This window comes from Corylus avellana, chromosome ca8 (assembly GCF_901000735.1).
Source record: "Corylus avellana chromosome ca8, CavTom2PMs-1.0".
Taxonomy (NCBI): Eukaryota; Viridiplantae; Streptophyta; class Magnoliopsida; order Fagales; family Betulaceae; genus Corylus; species Corylus avellana.
Genome location: NC_081548.1, coordinates 8,508,796 through 8,532,416, shown reverse-complemented (window position 1 = coordinate 8,532,416; position 23,621 = coordinate 8,508,796). Strand labels below are relative to the sequence as shown.

At 37.9% G+C, this 23,621-nt stretch overlaps 1 protein-coding gene across 1 annotated transcript; it reads left to right on the top strand.

The window, feature by feature from the left end:
• Positions 1-6,416: 6,416 nt before the first annotated feature.
• On the top strand, positions 6,417-10,381 carry LOC132189453 (probable xyloglucan glycosyltransferase 5). The gene is made up of 5 exons (XM_059604190.1): positions 6,417-7,438; positions 8,067-8,375; positions 8,467-8,757; positions 8,873-8,986; positions 9,122-10,381. The coding sequence occupies exons 1-5, from the start codon at positions 6,716-6,718 to the stop codon at positions 9,764-9,766; spliced, it is 2,082 nt and encodes a 693-aa protein (XP_059460173.1). The 5' UTR covers positions 6,417-6,715; the 3' UTR covers positions 9,767-10,381.
• The last annotated feature ends 13,240 nt before the right edge of the window (positions 10,382-23,621 follow it).

The window sequence follows — 23,621 nt, the reverse complement described above, 5'->3', positions numbered from 1 at the left end:
TTTTTAAATCGTAAGTAAATAGGTATTTTTTTAAAACAAACTGCGATTTTAAAGGTCAAATACTTAATTGTATTTTTAAAAATTAACATTTTAAATTGTTTTTTTTTTTTTTTTTTAATAGTGAACCCAAACATACTCTTTAAAAAAGAGAGGAAAAAATGAAAAATTCAAAATATATAGCGGTTTATTGAGAGCAACTCTAGTGACTAGTGGGGTTGATTTGATACATTTTTACTATACAATCATATATCTGCCTCTATCAGGGAATTATTTTCAATAATTGGGAAGAAATCAGCACAACTTAATTACCTTTTTGTCGCGTGGAAGACAGGATTTTGGAGGGAGAAGGGTGTCTTTTTCCATTGCATAGTCGGTGTTTCTGTTTGATTGAAAAGAAAAAAAAACACACGTGTCGTTTCATGTTTTGTAATGTCATAGAAGCTCTTGTGCTAGCGTCACGGTGCACATGTTTTGTTATAAATATGAAAGCGATGAGGCAGGGATATCTTTTTCATGAGTGGGCACTGACATTGTAGATTGTCCTTTCTAATTAAACAAATAGAATACTCCATTGCCCAACTTGTATTTCCAACATTTAAACCCTAAACCAGAAGATTTTGGTCCCTTTTTTTTTTTTTTTTTTTTTTAATTTTAATTTTAATTTCGAATATTGCATGTAACCGCAATCCTACCCTTCAGCATTACGGCATTTCTATTTTATTATAATATTTTTTTTATTAAATTGACGTGAAATATTACTTTTTACACCTATTTATAGTTTTTTTTTGTTTTTTTAAGTAACGGACATGTGAAGCCGTTTAATAAAACACGCAATGTTAGTTGGTGTGAAATGAGTATAATAAACGAGTGTGAAGAGTAGCATTATTCTTAAATTTAATTGTTTAGTAATTAACGTGATAGATGCCATTAGACTTACAAACTGACGTGGCACTTCAAGTGGCACAACTATGCCATCTACAATTAAATTTAAACCTATATTTGAATTGAAGATGAGATACTCCTAAAATTCTTCCTAATCAGATATATTTCATATCTAAAAGAGATTTACAATAAGTTCTTTCAAAATTTATTATTTGTCCATTTAGTGGCAAATATAATAAGTGTCATATAGATTGCCACCTCAATTTATAATAAAGAGTGGTGTTAGCCTGTTAGGGACACTACAATTTTTTTTTTTTAGGGGAATCTTTCATATTCATTAATTGAAAAAAGAAACACTTGATAAATCATAACCAAAGCTATGAAGTTACAACGTTATAAGTAGACAAACATAAAATTTTACAATTAAGTCCTATCTATGATTTCAACATTCGCTAACCCATATCCAAACTTCAGTTATAGAACAGATCTGCTCCAAGCAGACTCAATTTAATACATAGGTAGCTCATATTTCCAACTTTTCTTTTCCCAGCCATAAGAGCAAAACCCTCACACCGAAACTAGTCATCCTCAACCCAAAGGCCAGGGCAAAATTCTTCATCCCAAAGATCGTTCATAAAAGCAGATCAAAGGAGAAGTTAAACCCTTATTCATTCAAAAAAAAAAAAAAAAAAACAACAAAAACATAATAAAAAACCAACAAACAGCTACAACAACCAAGGCAAGGGAGGCAAAAAGCGGCGCAGCACAGTGGAGGGTGGACGGAGGCAATGCACCATAAGTAAAGGGATGACTGAAGTAACTGAATTAGTCGAAAAAACCAAAAAAAAAATAAACTGAAAAAAGAAAGAAAAAAACAAGAATGTAAGGGGGACGAAAGAAGAGGGGGGAGGGGAAGAGGAGGGGAGCAAGGTCTGGTTTTCTCTCTCTAGGTTTACTTAAGGTTTGTTATTGGCGACACTACAAAGTTATTTATAAATTTATGTCGTAGACTATAATTGATTAAATAATTAAGCAAAAAATATAACTCATTAATTTCTCTTAGTTATTTCATAAATTATAAATTGCCACATCGTTTTTTTATTTTTTATTTTTTATTTATAATAAAAATCATAATAACCCTAACAAAACTTGTTAAAACTTTTTTTTTTCAAAGAATCCAAGGGGGAGGAGGGGACAGAAGAGAACAAGGAAAAGCAAAGAAGATTCATTCTTAAAACTAACTTTCAATTTATGTTTTATCTTTTTATATTCATGAATGGGTCAAACCCGAATCAATTCCAAGTGGGCTGGCTGGCTCCCACTCACAGTTTTGGAATAGGATTAAGATCTCTGCATAATCTTCTATTTTATTTTTTATGCCAATATTACAAACTAATCTCTGTGCAAATCACTCTCATTATATAAATGTGTACAGTAATCTTTTATATTTATTTTCCTCTGAAGAAATAATAAGATTATTATAACCAATTAAGTATTGAGATAGAAAGAGAGGTCCAACAATATATCTCCAGCTCAGGCAAATGATTAATTAAAAGGTAAATTAGGTCACTGTGGAACCTTTTTTGGACAGTCCAATATCACCTTCAGGCTTCAGGGAAGACAGATCTGAAAATAATTGACAAGACCCATGCATGAACAACTGGAAAAACGACCAATACAGACATTTATAGTCTTCCTGCACCATTATTGTTTAATCTTTTATATGGCAAAAGGTCACTCACCTCCGGGGTGTCACTTCGTAGATTACTTATCACTTGAAGACAAACTTTAGACCCGTGCAAGATATTCTTAACATAAATCGAGTATAACTCGACTTTGCTATACGCGTGATTCTAAAGAATTATTTGCAGGGTAAAAAATTTAAATTCTGTACAACTCTATATTGTGAGAGTTGCTGTAAAGAAAAGCACTATTTTTTTTTTTTTTTATCTTTTATATGGCGAAAGGTCACTCACCCAGATAGTATCACTTCGTCGACTACTTATCTTTACAAGACAAACTTCAAACCCATACAAGATACCCCTACATAGGTCGATTAAAACTCAACATCACTATGAATATGATCTCATAGAATTATTTGCATTCAAAAAAATTTTGATTCAACACAACTTTTTACTATGAGAGTTGCCGTAAAGAAAAGAACCATTATTCTTTAATCTTTTATATGGCAAAAGGTCACTCACTCAGACAATGTCACTTCGTCGACTATTTATATCTGCCAGACAAACTTCGAACCCGTGCAAAATACCCCCTACATAGATCGAGTAAAACTCGACTTCACCACGACCGTGATTCCAGAGAATTATTTGCACTCAAAGAAATTCCAATTCCATACAATTTTGCCTTGAAAGAAAAGCAAAGGTGGGTTTTTAGGGGGAAGGGGGATTCTACCAATATATAGGGATACTTTCTTTCCTTCCCCCTGTCCCAAGTTATTTCCAGAAAACAAAAAAAAAAAAAAAAAAAAAAAAAAAAAACTTTTTAAATGGCAGTGGTATATAATATTGTTTAGGGCCTGAATTTAAATACCATGAAAGTCAAACTATAGGAACTATATATTATATTTGTGCATGTCTTATTGTTGGCTTGTAGGCTTGTAGCATTATAAATGATGGGGCTGTATCAAAAAATGCGTACAAGATTAAGATTAAAATACCATCTTATTTAACAACCTAAGAAAAATACCAACTATTTTAAAAATATTAGTCAAACTATAATTATGGCTTCTTAAAATTACTTATAAATTTTAAGAAATTAAAGCTAGATTTAACCCTTTATAATTTACCTACTCAATGTATGAGTTGTTACCATTTAATTCTTTTGGAAATACAATATTTTGTCTTATTTTGAAATGTCCAAATAAGGAGAGAAATTTTTTTTTTTGATCCAAGAGAAGTGGAGCCAATGAGGACAAATAGAAGGGTAAGAGCAAAAGAAACCAAATGTCAATCTAATTTCTACTTAAGCCACCAAATAATAATCCATTCAGAAAGTATTAAATTGTTATTATGATGAGCAATTTGGATGGATTACATATAATATTACCGAGTAATGCTAGGTACCATATTTTTATCCTTATAAAATTCTCATAAAGTTGATGTGGCTTTTAAAATCACCATTAAATTTTAGATGAATCATATTTAAATTTTGATCTAATGGTGATTTTGAACACATCAGCTTTAGAAGAATTTTAGAAAGATAAAAGATGGTACCTAGCATTACTTAATATTGCTACCCCCTTTTAACTATATAAAAATAATAATAATAATAAATTGAGAAAGTTGCCAGAGACCCAAATATTAGTAATGATTAATTACTGATAGTAAATGGGACCAACCCTTATAGGTGTAATTTAAATATATGCTTAAAAATAAAGAAATAAATCTATGCTGCTAAAGCCATCAAGATCCTCTTGACGACCAATCACAACATCATATTCCATATGGCTTGTAATAATTACCCCTCCAATACTTTCTTTATAAAGTACTCATCTTTCTTTTTTAAGGTACCCATCTTCACTTTTCTTCTTTCACTTGGGGTCAGCACCTTTCCAACGCATTTATGTTCTTAACCACCATGACCTAATTTCGTTTATTTAAAATTAACGGTTCAAAATAGAGAAATGGTAGGGATTAATAAGTTTTATTATATTTGAATATTTGATTCATATTTACTACAAGTTTAATAAATTAATTATTAGATTTGTAGAGTTCACTATTGACTTATGTGAAGTTTATATAAGTTCACAAATCTAATGTTTGATTTATAAGACGAAATGAGCACAAATATAGAGAATTATATTGACCCTTGACATTTTTTTTTCAAAATATACAGTACACACAAAAATAAATAAAGATGTGGCAATTGTCAAACAAGTCACAATAGTAGCGGTTACAGTAGCCGAACCAATTCTTTGATTATTGGGTTGGGTCGACCACCCCTTTTGGCTATTCTCAGAGTCTGTTTGGGTGTACGTTTAAGGTGCCTAAAAGTGCATTTAATACTCAAAAAGTTCGTTTGAAGAAAAATTCCCTCATTTATACTTTAGCCCCTCATGATGGGAATTTCTGATTCCATCCTTGTTATGTTGGCCTGAATAGGTAGAATATTCAAAGTAAGAGCATCTCGTGTAGTTGTTCTAAAGGCCTGTTTGAGTGTGTTCGAGGGGTCTAAAAATGTGTTTAACACTCAAAAAGTTCGTTTGAAAAAAAATATATCCGTTAGGTAAAAAAAAATAAAAATTGAAACATCTTTTAAGAATTCAAAAAGCTAAAAAATAGCCAAAGCACGCTTTTGGCAAAAACTTTATTTTAAAGCTTATGCCAAAAAATGACTTTTTAATTTAAAAGCTCTATTTCTCAAACATTCCCTCAGTCCCATGGTGCAAGCCGCCTTTCCTTTCTCTTAGATCTATGGTGTTTTGGGGTCCAAATTATAATTATTAGGAATTACCATGTGAATTTCCTTGAAAGACCCTGGATCACAATTTATTTATTTATTTTTTTGACATGGGATCACAATGTAATATGTATGCACTTTGTATGGGCAAAACTGTCATGTCCCAACATTTATTTGTGCCCAAATATACTTGTTACCAAATTTGTTGTTTTCCTACTGAAAAGTTCCTGTGGTTTCTTTACCAAAGGGAAAAAAAAAAAAAAAAGTTAGTTGACAATATATGAAAGCGAAAGACATTTGTACCCTTATCTGACTTACTTTTTTTGCCTAAAAAAAAAGCGTTAGTATGGGCCACTTGGCAAAAAGAGGGTATAATGGGGCATTGATGTGGGGCCCTGAAAGCGCTGTCTCTTTAACTTTTATTTATTTTTATTTAATATTTTTGGGCAAGGGTATTCTTTATTTAAACCTTAGAATTGGAATTATGCCTTCTCTCTGTCTCTCTCTGAGCTCCCGACAGAGTAAATGCCCAAAGAATATTCTCAATTCTATACGAGTTATTTACACCACTCTGTAAAAAAAGTACTTATACTGTTATTTACAACTAAATTAAAATTTTTTTGTTGGTTCTATCCCAGAAAAAGAAAAGGAAAATGTATGGTTATGGGGGGTTTTATTATAGTAATCAGCCACCATTTTCTTCCATTCCTGGCAAAGAATTGGGTCAACACTAAGCTGCTGAAACACTTGCCTAGATTTTCAGTAAAAGCATGTAGAAGCGTTTACTTAAGAGTCAACAAAAGGCTCCACTCTATACCATCTTACTTGCTCAGGTCAAGGTAGCATTTGTTTGTTAATGGAAGTAGCAGAAAAAGGTGGCATGAATATATGTTAGTGAAGTTTTTACTTAATTCCTTGGTAAAAGCAGATTTGAGATTTCTTAAGAACAAAGGGAAAAATATATAATCTGAAATGGTAAAACTTTGTGGGGGGAGTTAAATGGAGTGGCCGTGCTTGTCTGGATTGCTTGACAAATACCCCCACATGGTGTTGGGGGTCTTACAGCCGCAGATACTTTCCCTCATAATGTGGCTTTCCCATGTTTAAGAGTGAGCACCTCTGAAACCTTGTGACTTGTGCGAGTACGAAGAATCGCTTGCGCTTGCCTAACTCCTCCCCTGTTGGGTTTTCTTTCTTTCTTTTATCTTGCCACATTGTGGGTGGAATGGGAGAGCGTTGAAGTGAATTCCTTCAGCTTTTTTCTTGGTTTTCTTGGTTGTTTCTGAACTGGGTTTTGCTCAGTTCTTGATTTTGAGATCTGGGTTATGGGAGTTTCTTAAAGATTTTGTGGGTTTTGTGTTTGTGTGTAGTTTTCAGCTTGTGAGGTTGTTCAAAGCCTCTTTGGATACTGGAAATGGCTCCAAGATTGGATTTTTCCAACTGGTGGGCAAAAGATACCCGGACGGGAAACCCGGTGGTAGTGACAATGGAGAACCCCAACTTCTCCGTCGTGGAGATTGACGGTCCAGATGCTGCGTTCCGGCCGGTGGAGAAAAGCCGCGGCAGGAATGCCAGGCAGGTCACCTGGGTCTTGCTTCTCAAGGCCAATCGTGCTGTCGGTTGCGTCGCCTGGCTCGCCACCGCCCTCTGGGCATTGCTCGGAGCCATCAAGAAGAGGCTGATTCACAGGCAAGGTGTGAAGATGGCGAGTGAGAAGTTGGGGAAGGGGAAATTGATTTTCAGAGTCATTAGAGCGTTCCTATTCACTGCCTTGGCCATCCTGTTCTTTGAGGTTGCTGCCTACTTGCAAGGCTGGCATTATTTTGAGAATCCCAGTTTGCACATTCCTCGGACTTCTGATTTGCAAGGCTTCCTCCACACTGTTTATGTTGCTTGGTTGACATTCCGGGCTGATTACATTGCTCCCCCAATTCAAGCACTCTCTAACTTCTGTGTTGTTCTCTTTCTTATCCAATCCGTGGACCGTATGGTACTTTGCTTAGGTTGCTTCTGGATAAAATACAAGAAGATTAAGCCCAGGATTGAGGGGGATCCCTTCAAGTCGGATGATGTGGAGGGTGCGGGCTATGAGCATCCCATGGTTCTTGTTCAAATTCCAATGTGTAATGAGAGGGAGGTACGACACTGAACTTTTTTTCTTCTCTACTTTCTTATTTTCATGTTACCTTTTTGTGCAATTCTCTAGATTGGTTTGTAAGGGCTTCTAACTAGTGGAAAATTCGGGATATTGAACTTATTTTGTTTTAGTGTCTAGGAATTATATTCTATTCAGGAACAGATTGCAAAATTTGGGGAGCCTGTATGACATTACCAAATTTGAAAACTTTTGAGAATAAGAATTGGAAAAGAATAAAAAAAAGATGGCAAAAGTTTTATCCTTATTGATTTAGATAGAATTAAGGGATTTATAATGTTCGGGGGTAATTTGCATGTTACAGGTACATGCTTTTAGAAGTACGTACTTATACCAAAAAAAAAAAAATAAAAAAATAAAAAAAAAAGGAGAAAAAAAGACTATCAGAAAAAATTCAGCACTACCTGCAGCATTTGAAGTATTATGTCACAATGTTCAGATCTGTTATTTTTTAGTTAGTGGAATTGAAGAAGTTACCCTTATAGGTGATATATCAAATGAGGACATTTGAAATTAGTTCAAATCAGTGAATTAAATGCATCGAATCTGTACATTCTTTTGGTGGATTTTTCTTGATGTTGATAAGGTTTTCTGTACTGGCCTCACACAGGTCTATGAGCAGTCTATCTCTGCAGTGTGCCAACTTGATTGGCCAAAGGACCGTTTTCTGATTCAAGTTCTTGACGATTCTGATGATGAGAGTATTCAATGTTTAATTAAGGCAGAGGTTTCAAAATGGAATCAAAAAGGCATCAACATAATCTATCGGCATCGCTTGGTTAGAACTGGTTACAAAGCTGGGAATCTCAAGTCTGCAATGGGCTGTGATTATGTTAAGAGTTACGAGTTTGTTGCGATTTTTGACGCAGATTTCCAGCCTAATCCAGATTTTCTTAACCAAACTGTGCTGCATTTCAAGGTGGGAAAATAATTATACACTTTAGGTGAAATTCATGGTCAAAGTACTCTTCAGGAATTTAATCTGTATGTCTCTCTTGCCTTGTTTACAGGACAATCCTGAACTAGCTTTGGTTCAGGCTAGATGGGCTTTTGTGAACAAGGATGAGAACTTGTTGACTCGTCTCCAAAACATTAATCTGTGTTTCCACTTTGAGGTGGAACAGCAGGTTAATGGGGTATTCCTTAATTTCTTTGGTTTCAATGGAACTGCTGGTGTCTGGAGAATCAAAGCCCTGGAGGAGTCTGGAGGCTGGCTTGAAAGGACAACTGTAGAGGATATGGATATAGCTGTCCGAGCCCATCTCAATGGTTGGAAGTTCATCTTCCTTAATGACGTAAAGGTAGTAATATGTTAAGATTGTAGATTTAGGTGAAGAGGCGCATGAAATTGAACCTTTTTCCCCCTTTTTTTATCCTGAGAACTTGTGTCCAGCTTGAATGTATGTACATTTCCAGGTCCTTTGTGAAGTTCCCGAGTCATATGAAGCGTACAGGAAGCAGCAGCATCGCTGGCATTCTGGTCCAATGCAACTTTTTAGATTGTGTCTTCCAGCAATTATAACTTCTAAGGTACCTCTAATAATGCTCAACCTCAAATATCACCGCATGCTAATTCCTTGTAATACGTAGTAAAAGGCCTTGAATTGCAGCTATTAATTACTTATAATGTGAACTAAAATACTAAAAAACTGTTTGATACTGCAGATATCGGCATGCAAGAAAGCAAACATGATACTGCTATTCTTTCTGTTGAGGAAACTTATCCTTCCCTTTTATTCCTTCACATTGTTCTGCGTAATTCTTCCTTTAACCATGTTTGTCCCAGAGGCTGAGCTTCCTGTGTGGGTCATTTGTTATGTGCCTGTTTTTATGTCGTTCCTCAACATTCTTCCAGCCCCTAAATCCTTCCCCTTCATTGTTCCTTACCTACTATTTGAGAACACCATGTCTGTTACAAAATTCAATGCAATGGTATCTGGACTGTTCCAGTTGGGTAGCTCTTATGAGTGGGTTGTCACCAAGAAGGCCGGTAGGTCATCAGAATCCGATTTACTGGCTGCTGCTGAAAGGGAATCGAAAACAATGACTCAACCACAGATCTATAGAGGAGCTTCTGAGAGCGAGCTTTCTGAGTTGAACCAAATTAAGGAACAGAAAGAAGCGGTTCGAGTTCCTCTTAAGAAAGTTAACAAGATATATAGGAAGGAGCTTGCTCTGGCATTCCTTTTGCTCACGGCTTCTGTGAGAAGCCTGTTATCTGAACAAGGAGTCCACTTCTACTTCCTGCTTTTCCAAGGGGTGACCTTCCTTCTTGTGGGTCTTGATCTAATTGGGGAGCAGATGAGCTAATAATGAAGGGGACCAAGACAAAGGAGGAGAAATAAAAACCATTCTTCTGATTCGATACAGTCAATTTGCATTTTAGCAGCACTGATCCGTGTGGGCAGCGCAGGCGAGGAAGTTTGATCCTTTGGCATCTGGGGATTAAGGGGTAACCCTTAATTCAATAAAATGAATTTGTTGTATTCCTCATTCGATTCAAGTAATCGATAGGGGGGATTTCTCTGTTTTACCGATCACTCTCCATACGATATTCATGATTTTCAGTTTTCCTCATTCCATAGGGCATTGGTCATTGTAATCTTCCATAGTTACTGAATTGTTGTTTGTTATGGGTAGGAATAGTATTAGAATACTCTATTTTCTTTAATTTTATTATAGTTGACATCAACTCTTGCTTGTGCGTGATTTGGCATCTCCTAATCAAGCCATAGTGTATTTGTACTTTGTAGAATGCAAGAGGTTGAGTAGAGTCTAAGGATGAGATTGCTCCATGCTTTCTGGTTTATACTTGCATAGATTTTTTTTTTTCTTCTTCAATGAGTGAACCTTGTAAAACATCATCTTTCTGTACATTTATTATGGTTTATTTAAAGTAATGAATAATTTCTCCTTGCCTCTCTCTCTCTCTCTCACACACACACACGCACCTCCTTTTTTGCTTTTCTATTACTGTTTTGTTTCTTCTGCAGTTTGCTTATGTTGCCGCTTGTATGCATGCACGTGCGGCAGTTTGTAGGTGCAATCTAGATGAAAAAAGTGTCGGCAGGCAAAATGGGTGTGAAAAACAGGCTTGGCTTTATGGTATCTAGGGGTGGCTGAAGTTTTTGGTGCATATCTTTACATTTGTTCAATTATAGGGTTTGGATAATTACTAGGCCCAAGATCTTTTGTAGGGCATATGTTGATTCTGGCTTTTGTAGATGGTGCTTCTGGTTGGCAATGTGATCAAGTACCAGTGTACTCATTTCCTTGACCATCCATTTATGGGTCCACTCCAATTTGTCATGGACTTGCCAATCAACAAAAACTTTGATTTGACAATCCCACTGTTATACCCCCTGGCATCTCATATTCACTTTGGAAATACCTAAGCTGCACCAAGCTTGGTGCAAGTGGGTTAGGGTAGGGTTATATTAATTCAGGTAGGTTGAAGATTACCCAATTACTGTCACATGTAAAGCTATCTAAGAAAATTTTGAGAAAATTATACTCTTAACATTAAACTCTAAATTGATGTCATTTTGTAGAGATACTTTCAAATTTAGGATATTTCAAGTCAATTTTGCATGTGAGTCCCAACTTTTTGTCTATTTTTAATGCCAGAATCAAACAAATGATATATATATTGCAATGAAGCGATAGTTTGAACGGATCAAATATTAGAAATTGACGTTTGGAGATTTTTTACAAAAGAAAAAGAAAGTGTCAAATTAGGAGATTAAGTTTAATTCTCCAGAAAGTTTCAATGAATCTTTACATATCTTGGGTGAATTCATGATGGGCGTGTATGTTACATCTATGTAAATGGATGATAACGTTGTGATTGAAATAAAAGTTTATTTCGAAAAAGACACTTCAATTCACATTTTGCCTTGATAAAACATCTAAATTCTAAAATGAGGCAACATCAAACTACTTTTCTTCTACAAAAGCAACTTCGAAGGGGTTCACATACTTGAGTATTTGAGTATTGATGCAGTGTAAGATCATGATAGGCTAGAAACACAGCAAGTAGAAGGGATAAATATTCCTAAGATCATGAGACTATCAACAAATCAAAGAAATCTTTTCCAAACAATAGATACTATCTAGGATTTGAAGGAAAATAAAGGAAAAAACTTAACTCTGAGTACTTTTATTGAAGAAAACCAAATAATAATCAAAAGTTACGTTCTTAGGGTTATAAGCATGTATTTATAGCCCTAACACATCTAAACCTAATAGAAAGCATAATTAAAGTCGGTTTTGTGAATCTACGCTGGCCGTTTGGATAGGATATAATTCTTATTGAAGAAAACCAAATAATAATCAAAAGCTACGTTCTCAGGGTTATAAGCATGTATTTATAGCCCTAACACATTTAAACCTAATAGAAAGCATAATTAAAGTTGGTTTTGTGAATCTACGGTGGCCGCCCGGATGGGACATAACTCCATTTGGACGGTCAAAGGAAAAAAGCAGTAAATAACAATAACATAACATAGGCGTCCGGATGGGCTCCAGACGAGGGCTTCAAACAAGGCTCTCAAGTTTGGCTTTGTTTGGACGTGCGTCAGACGAGGTTCTCGGGTTGGGCCTCCTTAGAATGTGTGTTAGACGAGCTTCAAACGAAGCTCTCGGGTTCACTCTTGTCCCGACGGATGCTCTCCTCATCCGGACGGGCTTCAGCCTCTGTGCGCGTTTGTGATCTTGTCTTGATCTTCCTTGGCATGACTCCTCTCGGCATCTCCACACTTGCATCTGCTTGGGTCTTCCTCATGTAAACCCAAGCACTCTGATCTACATAAAATATCCACGTGTCCTAGCAATCGACCAAGCCTTATTTTCCATTCAAACATAGCGACGCCACAACCCCTGTTGCTCCACCGAATGCCACCTTTGAACCTATTCTTCCGTCAAAAGCAAACTAAGGTAAAAGGGTTGTAATACCCAAAGTATTTACTTATAGTGACCCAAATAATTAACTAAGCTTAGGTAGCTTAGTTAGAGGGTTAATTTGGGTTTTGGGTCACTAGGTACAATTGTAGGGCAATTTTGAGCATTTCAAACTTTTTGACTGTACGTACTCCCAATAGTATCGTATGTACGCTTTTGTCTTTAGTGAAGACGTACGTAGGGGGACCATTGTACATACGCCTGCAAATAGTACGAGGACGTACGTAGGGGGACCACCTAGACGTACGCTGACTCTTGCATAACCCCAGGATAATGCCCGAACGTACGACGCATCCTTTAATCCACTGGGGAAATAGTACTGTACGTACGTTGCAGTAGTACCGTACGTACGCTACTTTTCAGAATCACCTGTAGCGCCCTCAGCTTTTTCTTACATATAAATACCCCTTACCCCTCGCCCTCTCATGCTCATTTTTGCCCCAGGCTCTCTGAAATCCCCTATGTGAGTGTTCTCGTGAGTTTGAGAGTTTTGTGAAAAATGAGAAGTGGTTTCTTGAAGGCCTTACCTCTAGGAGGTAACCTTCTACGCTTAAGTTTCTCTCTAGTTGTTATACTACTTTTCTAGACTAGCTTAGTTGTTGGTTTGAGTTTCTAACTAGGTTAAGCTTTAATCTTGATTGGGGTTGAGTTAGTGTTTCATCCTTGTTAAATGTTTTTCCTTGTGCATGGAGGCTTTATTTTGAGGTAGGGAGTCTTAAAAATCCTTTCGGGTAGTTTTAGAACATGTTGGGAGGATAGGAGGACGTTGGGAACAAATGAGGTTCTACCTGAACCTTATGAGCGGACGTACGGCCACGAGACCGGACGTACGAGCCTTTTGGGCGGACGTATGGCCACGGACCTGGACGTACGGTCAGAAGCTTTCCAGTAAATGCCATTTTTACCAATCGTCCAATAGCTCCTGTTTTCACGTTCTAGGTTTATCTTAGTTGGATTTAGGACTAATAGAAGGTTTTCCACAGATTGGGAGAACCTAGAACGTGTGGAGGGATACTCAGAGACTTTCTTCGACCCAGGTGAGTTTTAACTCACATTATGCTCGCCATTTATTTTCCCGCATTTCACGATTATTTTGTGTACCAAAACATGCATATTTACAACTCTCACGATATACTCCTTGTTGCACATGAACTGTACCTTTTTATGAAAATGTTCTACTTAACAAAGATAACGACATTGAGATTTGTAAAAGCATGCATGTAAAATACGGATAAGACTAATTGCATCGTATGACATGGTATACCGGTACGTACATGATAACGGCCATGAGCTTACTATACATGTTAACTTTAAGGTCAAATGTGTGTGTGATATATGGGCCTTGGATCCAATGCTTGTTTCGTGACTGGCACATATTTATATTATGAGGTATTGTGTTTACTCGGTTATATGAATGTGTGGTTGTTTTAGTTACTACTCTCTATTCCTATAGTTTAAAAGTCTTTCGCCGAGGTCTTTCGTATATGAGAGGTTATGATCCCTGAGTCTTGTCCCGTTGAGGGATGGGGCTGGGAGATGAATCATGGGGTCGATTACCAATTAATTGATTTTTCCATCAAGGTCGTTATAGTTGGTATCAGAGCCTTATGCTCTAAAGGACTATAGGATAAAAGAAATGAAAGCTTATGCAATGATTACACTAGAGTATAAGCTAGATAGTTGCTAGGACTTAGTTTCTAGGTTGGTTGCTCGGTTCTAATCGAGTTGGTTCTAACTCTGCTCTTCGTTGTAGAGAATGCTACCACGAAGGAACCCAACAACCAGGCCTAATACCCTAGAAATTGGGAATGCTGAAGACGATGTTTATCTAAAACCAGTGGACATTCCAATCTATGAAGCAGCGCCCCCGAAAATGGATCAATTGATGGATGCGATTGGCCGGTTGGTGTTGGCTTTAGATCATGGTAGGGTCGCAAGGCAACTAGCTGCAGGACCCGGTTGTTCTCTAAAGGACTTCTGTAGTCATCATTCGGACAATTTTGATGGAAGGGGTGATCATATCAATGCGGAGAACCGGCTGAATGATATGGAGGAACTGTTGACTACTAGTGGGTGCACCAATGAGCAGAAGGTGGCTTACACTACTTATAAGCTAACTATGGAAGCTAAACTCTAGTGGTAAGACATGAAGATCGTGCTTGTCGCTGATTTAGGTTTAGAGACTGCCATTACTTGGGACATCTTTAAGCACGAGTTCAATCGACACTTATTTCCTAGAGTCGTGCAGGAGGCGAAGGCACTAGAATTCTTGGACTTGGCCCAGGGAAGTATGTAGGTGATTGAGTACGCAGCTAAGTTTCTTCAGCTGTCAAGGTTCGGCGTGTACCTCATTTCGAATGAGAAGAAGAAGGAAAAGAAGTTTGAATGGGGTCTAAAGACCCGTATTCAAACCATGATGACCTGCTTTGATATCTGTGATTTCTCCCAGTTGGTGGATCAGGCTTTGATCTATGAACAGAGTTTGAAGGAGAATGCATTGGAATATGTGGATCAGAAGAGGAAGGCTCAAGGACCTAGTACTTTGGCAGGAGGAGTTGGGCTAGCTAAGAGGATGGAAGTGGGGAGTTAGCCACCTCAGAGGCCACAATGACGTGCCTCGAATACCCTTCAGGCTCAGTAGCAGAAGAGTCAGATGCCTGAACTATCCAGAAGGGTAATAGGGTTCATTGGGGCCTTGTAAGATGGCAACCAGGACTTGTTATTAGTGCAGCCAATTTGGTCACTCCAGCAAGGACTGTGTAGGCAAAGGGAATGCCCAGAAGCCTTTGGCTCCAACATAGGTCAACTCACTGATTCCGGGAGAGACAGAAGGAGGATCAAAAGTAGTGATAAGTATCGTCTCTATACTTGGATTTGAGGCTTCAGTTTTGTTTGATTCAGGGGCTACCCACTCTTTCGTATCTATCTTGTTTGTAAAATTGTCTAGACTCGTAGTACGAACTTTGGAAACTGATCTTGCTATAACTACCCCCGTAGGCAAAACTGTAATTTGTAAGCATGCAATTTGTGGACGCTCTGTAAGCATCTGCAGAAGAATACTTCCCGCAAACTTAGTTGTTCTCCATATGAATAATTATGATGTTATTCTCGAGATGGATTGGCTGGCGAAGCATTTGGCGGTTATCAACTGTGCTTGGAAGCAAGTTACGCTCAGGCCATGGGGAGAAGGAGAAGTTACGTACGTTGGATTGCGGTTGAGGTCTTTACCTCCCATTAATTCGGCCGTTTGGGCCAGGAAGCTCATTCTTGGAGGAGGGCAAGCGTTTTTGGAGTTCGTGATTACCCCTATGAAGGAAGGGAAGGACCTGTAGGATATCGTTGTAGTGCGGGATTATCCAGATGTCTTTTCAACAAACTATTTTGGATTTTCGCCATACAGGGAGTGGAATTTGGAATTGAGTGCGTGCCAGGCACTAATCCTATATCGAAGGCACCATCTTGGATGACACCATCAGAGTTGAAGGAGTTAAAGGAACTACTTCAGGAGTTGTTGGATAAAAGGGTTCATTCGCCCTAGCTCATCACCATGGGGAGTGCCAATGTTGTTCGTGAAAAAGAAGGACGGGTCGATGAGGATGTACATCGACTACCATGAATTGAACAAGGTGACGATTAAGAACAAGTATCATTTGCCAAGGATTGACGACCTGTTGGATCAACTGCAAGGAGTGCGTGTGTTCTCTAAGATTGACTTGGGTTCAGGCTATCTTCAAGTGAGAGTGAAGGAAGAAGACATTTCTAAGACAGCCTTCAAAACTCGTTATGGACATTTTGAGTTTTTAGTTGTCTTTCGGACTAAATAAGGTGCCAGCTATCTTCATGGACACAATGAATAGAGTATTTCATGATTATCTGGATCAGTTCACCGTGGTTTCATTGATGATATCCTGATCTACTCCAAGATGTCGGAGGAGCACGAGGAGCATCTACGGAAGGCATCAGAGAGGCTTCAAAGAGAGTAGCTCTATGCTAAACTCGAGAAGTGCGAGTTTTGGCTGGAGAACGTGTCTTTCCATGGACACGAGATTTCTGGTGATGGTGTAGCAGTGGACCCGGAGAAGGGCAATGTGGTAGTGGAATGGACCAAGCCGACCAACGTGTTTGAGATTTAAAGTTTCTTAGGACTTGCTAGTTATTACTAACGTTTCATTGAGGGTTTCTCAAAGCTGTCGGGACCAGTTACTGCGTTGAATACAAAGAAAGCCCGCTATCTTTGGACGGATGAGTTCGAGAAGAGTTTTCAAGAGTTGAAGAAGTGCTTGATAATTGCTCCTATCTTGGCATTATCCACGGGATTTGGCAATTTCGTGGTGTATAGTGGCGCCTCTAAGAAATGATTAGGGTGCATACTGATGTAGGATGACAAGGTTATTGCTTATGTATCACGACAACTAAAGGAGTACGAGCAGAATTATCCTATGCACGGCTTGGAGCTGGCAGCGGTCGTGTTTGCTTTGCAGACTTGGAGGCAGTACTTGTATGGTGAGAAGTGCGAGATCTACAAGGACCACAAAAGCTTGAAGTACTTCTTTACTCAGAAGGATTTTAACATGAGGTAGAGGAGGTGGCTGGAGGTGATCAAGGATTATGATTGTAAATTAACTATCATCCTGGCAAGGCTAACGTAATAGCAGACGCGTTGAGTAGGAAATCAACGGTGGAGCTTGCCGCCCTTGAGATTTCCTAACCCTAGCTAGTTTTGGAGCTCGCTAGGATGGGATTAGAAGTGGTATGAGAGGGTGCGCCTGAACACTTGTTTAACTTGATGGTTCAATCGGAGTTGCTTGCAAGGATTAAAACTGCTCAACTGGAGGACCCTGAGTGTGCTAAGATCAAGCAATTGCTAGGAGAAGGAAAGGCACAGGAGTTTTGCCATAAGGACAATGGGTTGCTCATCCCCATTTCAAGCAAGTGTGTGTTCTAGAAGGTGGAGGACAAAGGAAGGAGATAATGAGCGAGGCTCATTGTTCTCCATACATTGTGTATCCTGGAAGTACGAAGATGTACAAGAACGTGAAGGAGTCGCATTGGTGGAACAATATGAAGCGGGACATTGCGAAGTTTGTGGAAAAATGTCCAACTTGTCAACAAGTGAATGCGGAGCATTAGAGGCCGGCAGGAACGGTTGCTTGTACCAAAGTGGAAGTGGGACAAGATGCCATGGACTTTATACTGGGGCTACCCAAGGCACCCATTGGAGAAGATTCCATTTGGGTGGTAGTCGATCGTCTCACGAAGAGTGCTCACTTCATTCCCATGAAGGTTAAGGATTCGATGGACAAGTTGGCCAGACTATATGTTTAGAAATAGTCCATTTACATAGAGTACCATCGGCAATCATTTCTGACAGGGACTCTCGTTTTACTTCAAGGTTCTGGTAGAGCTTGCAGAAGGAGATGGGGACTGAATTGAAGTTTAGTACTGCTTTCACCCTCAGACAGATGGTCAGTCAGAGCGACCTAACCAAATCTTGGAGGATATGTTACGGGCTTATGTATTGGACTTCAAGGGTAGCTGGATTCAATATCTACCTTTGATCAAGTTTGCCTACAATAACAGCTATCAGGCGACTATTAGAATGCCTTCGTATGAAGCACTTTACGGACGTAAGTGTCAGTCGCCCTTATATTGGGAAAACGTTGGTGAGAGACAGAAGTTGGGGCTGGAACTGATTCAAGATACGCAAGACAAAGTGCTTATCATCATACAGAAGATGAGTGCAGCCCAAAGTCGACAAAAGAGTTATGCCGATAATTGGAGACGCCCGTTGGAGTTTGATGCAGGGGATCGTCTATTCCTTAAAATATCGTCCATGATTGGAGTGATGCAATTTGGGAAGAACCCCGCTTAGGCCCCGATTTATTGGACCTTTCGATATCACTCAGAGAGTGGGGAGATTGGCGTACAGAGTTGCCTTACCCCCCAAATTTGGTAGGGACACATGATGTTTTCCATGTTTCGATGTTAAGGAAGTACATCGCTAACCCCGACATCATTGTGGACTACAAGCCATTGGGAATTCAAGAAGGGTTGACTCACGTTGAGGAGCCAGTGAAGATCACGGATCGAAAGGATCAAGTGCTATGTACCAAGATGATCCTTATCGTTAAGGTATTGTGGCGTAACCATGGTGTCGAGGAAGCCGTAGGGGGCAGAGCAAGACATGCAGAATTGTTATCTGCATTTGTTTGCAACTTGATTTTGTATGACTCTTTTCTTAAAAGATTATACTTGGACAGTATACCTATTTCTATTTTGGGTAATGGAATAGTCGACTAAGAAAGAATTTGCTTTTCTCTACAGGGTTATGGTGCCAATACCAGTTGACCCAGATTGCATGTGAAACTACGCATTCTGTGAGCTGATGGATTTAGGAGTTGAGATTGATGATGATTGGTATATCGTGGGTAATATTGAGTACGATGCGCTAGACGACTTACGAGGTGACTTTCCACAACTATTTGAGGACGAAGTGGTGCCAGTTGGTGGGTGGGAGGAGATAGCCTAGGAATCTATTGAGCACGATACCGACGATACTACGGACGAAAGGTAACATTCTACTTCCTTTTAAGTGCTGTCCTTTTGGTATTTTTATCATGAAATTTCGATGACATAATTTTTGTAAGGAGGGGAAAATGTAGTGATGCAAATAATTAACTAAGCTTATGTAGCATAGTTAGAGGGTTAATTTGGGTTTTGGGTCATTAGGTACAGCTGTAGCCATTTTGGAAATTTCAAACTTTCTAACCATACGTACGCCCAATAGTACCATACGTATGCTTTTGTCTTTAGTGAGGACGTACGCAGGGGGACCACCTTATGTACGCCTGCAAATAGTACGAGGACGTACATAGGGGGACCACCCAAACGTACGCTGACTTTTGGATAACCCCTGGATAATGCATAAACGTATGATACAGCTTTTGGTCCGTTGGGAAAATAGTACCGTACATACTCTACTTTTTAGAATCACCTGCAGTGCCCTCAGCTTTTCCTCACCTATAAATAGCCCTTACCCTTTGCCCTCTCATGCTCATTTTTGCCCCCAGGCTCTTTGAAATCCCTTGTGTGAGTGTTCTTGTGAGTTTGAGAGTTTTGTGAAGAAGGAGAAATGGTTTCTAGAAGGCCTTGCTTGTAGGAGGTAATCTTCTACGTTTAAGTTTCTCTTTAGTTGTTATACTGTTTTTCTAGACTAGCTTAGTTATTGGTTTGAGTTTCGAGCTAGGTTAAGATTTAATCTTGATTTGGGTTGAGTTAGCATTTCATCCTTGTTAAACGTGTTTTCTTGTGCATGAAGGCTTTATTTTGAGGTAGGGAGTCTTAGAAATCCTTTTGGGTAGTTTTAGAACATGTCGGGAGGATAGGAGGACGTTGGGAACAAATGAGGTTCTACCTGAACTTTTTGAGCGGACTTATGGACACGAGACTGGACATATGGCCACAGACCTGGACGTATGGTCAGAAGCGTTCCAATAAACACCATTTTACCAATCGTCCGATAGTTCCTATTTTCACGTTCTAGGTTTGTTTTAGTTGGACTTAGGACTAATAGAAGGTTTTCCATAGATTTGGAGAACCCGGAAAGTGTTGAAGGATACTCAGAGACTTTGTTCGATCTAGGTGAGTTTTAGCTTACATAATGCTGGCCATTTAATTTTTCGCATTGCACGATTATTTTGTGTACCAAAATATGCATATTTACAACTTTCACGATATACTCCTTGTTGCACATTAACTCTAGCTTTTAGTGAAAATGTGATACTTAAAAAGATAACAACATTGAGACTTGTAAAAGCATGCTTGCAAAATACGGATAAGACTAATTGCATCGTATGACATGGTACATTGGTACGTACAGGATAATGGCCATGGGCTTACTATACATGTTAACTTTATGGTCAAATTTGTGTGTGATATATGGGTCTTGGATCTAATGATTGTTTCGTGACCGGCACAACCTTAATGGGCGGTCATTACAGAATGGACATCATTAGTAGTGTGGGCCCACCCGAGGTCGGACTCGATCAGGCTGCTGATGTTATGTATGGTAGCATACAATGGTTGGGGCACTGGCATTGTATTACATGTCCCTCGGGATAGTGCCAACCCTACTGAGAACGGGTAATATCTCGGGTAGACCAACTGTTGAACTATCACTGTTACTCATGATTATAAGCATGTACTATATCTATATTGCATCCTTGTATAACTGTCATGATTAAACTGTTGCATTCTTTACCAAACGGAGTTCATCACAAAATAATGGCATGGGTATTATGTGCATTAATTTTCACTAAGTCTTTGAACTTACACCAATTTTTATGTTTCTCCCTCCACTATAAATAATTGTGAGGTTTAGCTAGCATAGAAGATGCCTACGGACCTGATTTGGGTGATTGCTCAAGACCTGATCCGAGTTGTTTTTGAAGACATGGACCCTGTTTGGCTAACTTCCGTGTGGGATGGAGGAACCATACGGGAGGCAATGATCGAGATTGTCATCTCTTTGGCATTGCTTAAACTTAGGCTTTGATCTTTTTATCTTTTGTAAGACAATTATCTAGTGGTTTGTAATATGTTATGATGGTCTGCGGACTAATATTTTTGGTGACATATTTATATTATGAGGTATTGTGTTTACTCTGGTGTATGAATATGTGGTTGTTTTAGTTACTGCTCTCTATTCTTATAGTTTAAAAGTTTTCCGCTGAGGTCTCTCGCATAGGAGATGTTATGATTCCTGAGTCTTGTCCCGTTGAGCAATAGGGTTGGGAGATGAACCATTGGGTCAATTACCAGTTAATTGATTTTCCCATCAGGGTCATTACATTACTAGGTTGTGTTTAGCTTAAGAAGAGGTTAATGAGTTTATTAAGTTCAATAGGATTTATTGGAAATAAGAATTTTGAATTTTGGCTATTGACCTTACGTTCGAGGCCTTATGATCAAATGTTCAGTCAAAGCTCTAGTGAAGAACGATCATGCGTGGACCACCGCACGTTCGAGCTTAACCCTATCCTCAAATGTTTGACCATGGACCACCGAACGTTTGTTTGCAACCCTAAAATCGTTGGGTAATAGTACATTGAACGTTTAATTGTACGCAGATCAGAGAAAAAGTAGCTCAAATCTTATCCTTAGCTTTCCATATCTATAAATATCCCACCCCATTCGCTCATAAGCTCATTTCTGCTCCTTTTGCTCATTGAAACCCTTGTGAGTGTGCGTGAGAGTGTTTTGAAGAAGAATAAGAGTTTATTGGTGGTTTTGCTCTCAAGGAAGTAATCTTTTTAGCTTAACTTGTTCCTTATCTTGTTGTTATAATGTTTAGGTGTTTTTCGTGGCTTAATTTATAGGTTTTAAGCTTGTAGTTGTGTTTTTTTTTTTTTAATAACACCTTAATCCTAGTTTAATGATAGTTTAATATTTTGATAATATTGGACTTCGTTTCTTTTGCATTTAGGTATTATTTTGGGTTAGGACTTTATTAGGGATCGTGTTAAGACCTTAGAACTTACTTAGAAGTGGTTTGGTGGCTTTTTGGTTCGAAATGTGTTTTCTTCCCAGCACCAAATGTTTGACCTTCTCTATCCAAACGTTCGATGTTGTGATCGAACGTTTGATTCCTTTTGTCAGAACGTTTGATGGTCAGGCAAAAATTCTATTTCAAGCATATATAGGTCTATGACTTGTTTTAGCTTGAGTTTAGAATTGATGATATGTATTTTCTCAAATTTCGAGGGTGTGGAACGTCTGGAGGATTTTGTGAACGGATGGTATGTATAGTATCCAGGGCACCTGTATTGTATTATAGGTTCATTAGGATAGCGCCAACCCTGCTAAGAAAGGGTTAAGGGCTTGGATAGACTATATGGAATTAATGGCCAAAGGAGCCACCACCATTTTTATTTATTTTTATATACTTTGGTTTGACTTGGGGGTATTTTTGAAATTTGTTAAAATATATGGGACAATTTTGGAAATTTAAGAAAAAAATACACGTGCTTGGCACATGACAATTTTCGGTTAAATTGGATGGAAATTGTTTACGGATGGGGCATATTGAAGAATTTTAAAACTTTGATGGGGTGCATTGTAAAAATTGAAACATTGGAGGTCAAATTGAAAATCAGCTCAAACTTTGGGGGGTGAAGTGTAAATAACCCTAATATTTGAGTTATAAATATAAAGTATCGGACTTATGTTTAGAAAGATGGCTGCTTTTTTAGGACCTTTCTGAAGCAAAGTATAGTTGGGGTGTGTACCACCGATGAGCCCACCATATGACAACAAAAATCAGAAATCTTAAACAAATGATTTTCTTTTAAACAAAAACAAAACTTTGGAAGATAACTCTTCAACTGATTAAAGTGTATCATGGGTAGTGGCAGAGTTAGAAAATCACTATTGTAAGGGCCGAGCTTTTTTTTTTTTATTTTTTGGAAGAATGAGTCTATAATTTTTAACTTTGACATATTTCATGAACTTATAGTTTTCAAGTGAAATTAAGAGACAATCATAGTTTTAAAACAACAAAATAAACAATCATATATGTATATAATAGTCTGAATAGAGATAATCATACAATAAATCATATATGGCTGAAATGCTCAATTTTTTGCTTTATATATAAACACTTTATTGTTTGTCATAGAAAAGACAGGGTCACAAAGGAATTAGGAAGGACAAAGTTGGAATAATTTTTATTAAAAAATCATGTGCATCTCCATGTTATTAAAAAAAAGGGACATATGCCATTTTTATAAACTAGGTTGAAGGAAATTCTTCAAACTCAGTTTAGAGGAAAACTTTATCCAATTAGGAATAACTAAATACTATGAAGTAGATAAACAATTCCAGTAAAAGTGCCACCTAGTAATCCTATGTATGAAGCTCTATCCAAATCTTAAAAAGAAGATGAACTAAAAGGCAATGGGTGCAAAGACAACCACTATACCTCCAACCATATTTTAATTTTCTAATTTTTTTTTTAGAGAAAAACATTTTCAAAACGGACAATCTAGCTAGTTTATGTTGAAATAGTTTAGTAACTCAAAAAAATTTTAAAAGAATTTTTTTAAAAAAAAAACTAGAAAATTATCTTATAATACAAATAATAGAACATACTCATTAAACAAAATTACAGTTTGGAAGTCATGATGCAATTAGGAAGAAAAAACTAAAA

What these genes read in the sequence shown, in the direction of transcription:
- LOC132189453 (XM_059604190.1), top strand. Translation starts at nt 6,716, where the DNA reads ATGGCTCCAAGATTGGATTTTTCCAACTGGTGGGCAAAAGATACCCGG. An exon ending in CAATGTGTAATGAGAGGGAG is followed by an intron (nt 7,439 to 8,066) that starts GTACGACACTGA and finishes GGCCTCACACAG; the next exon opens with GTCTATGAGCAGTCTATCTC. An exon ending in TCTTCCTTAATGACGTAAAG is followed by an intron (nt 8,758 to 8,872) that starts GTAGTAATATGT and finishes GTACATTTCCAG; the next exon opens with GTCCTTTGTGAAGTTCCCGA.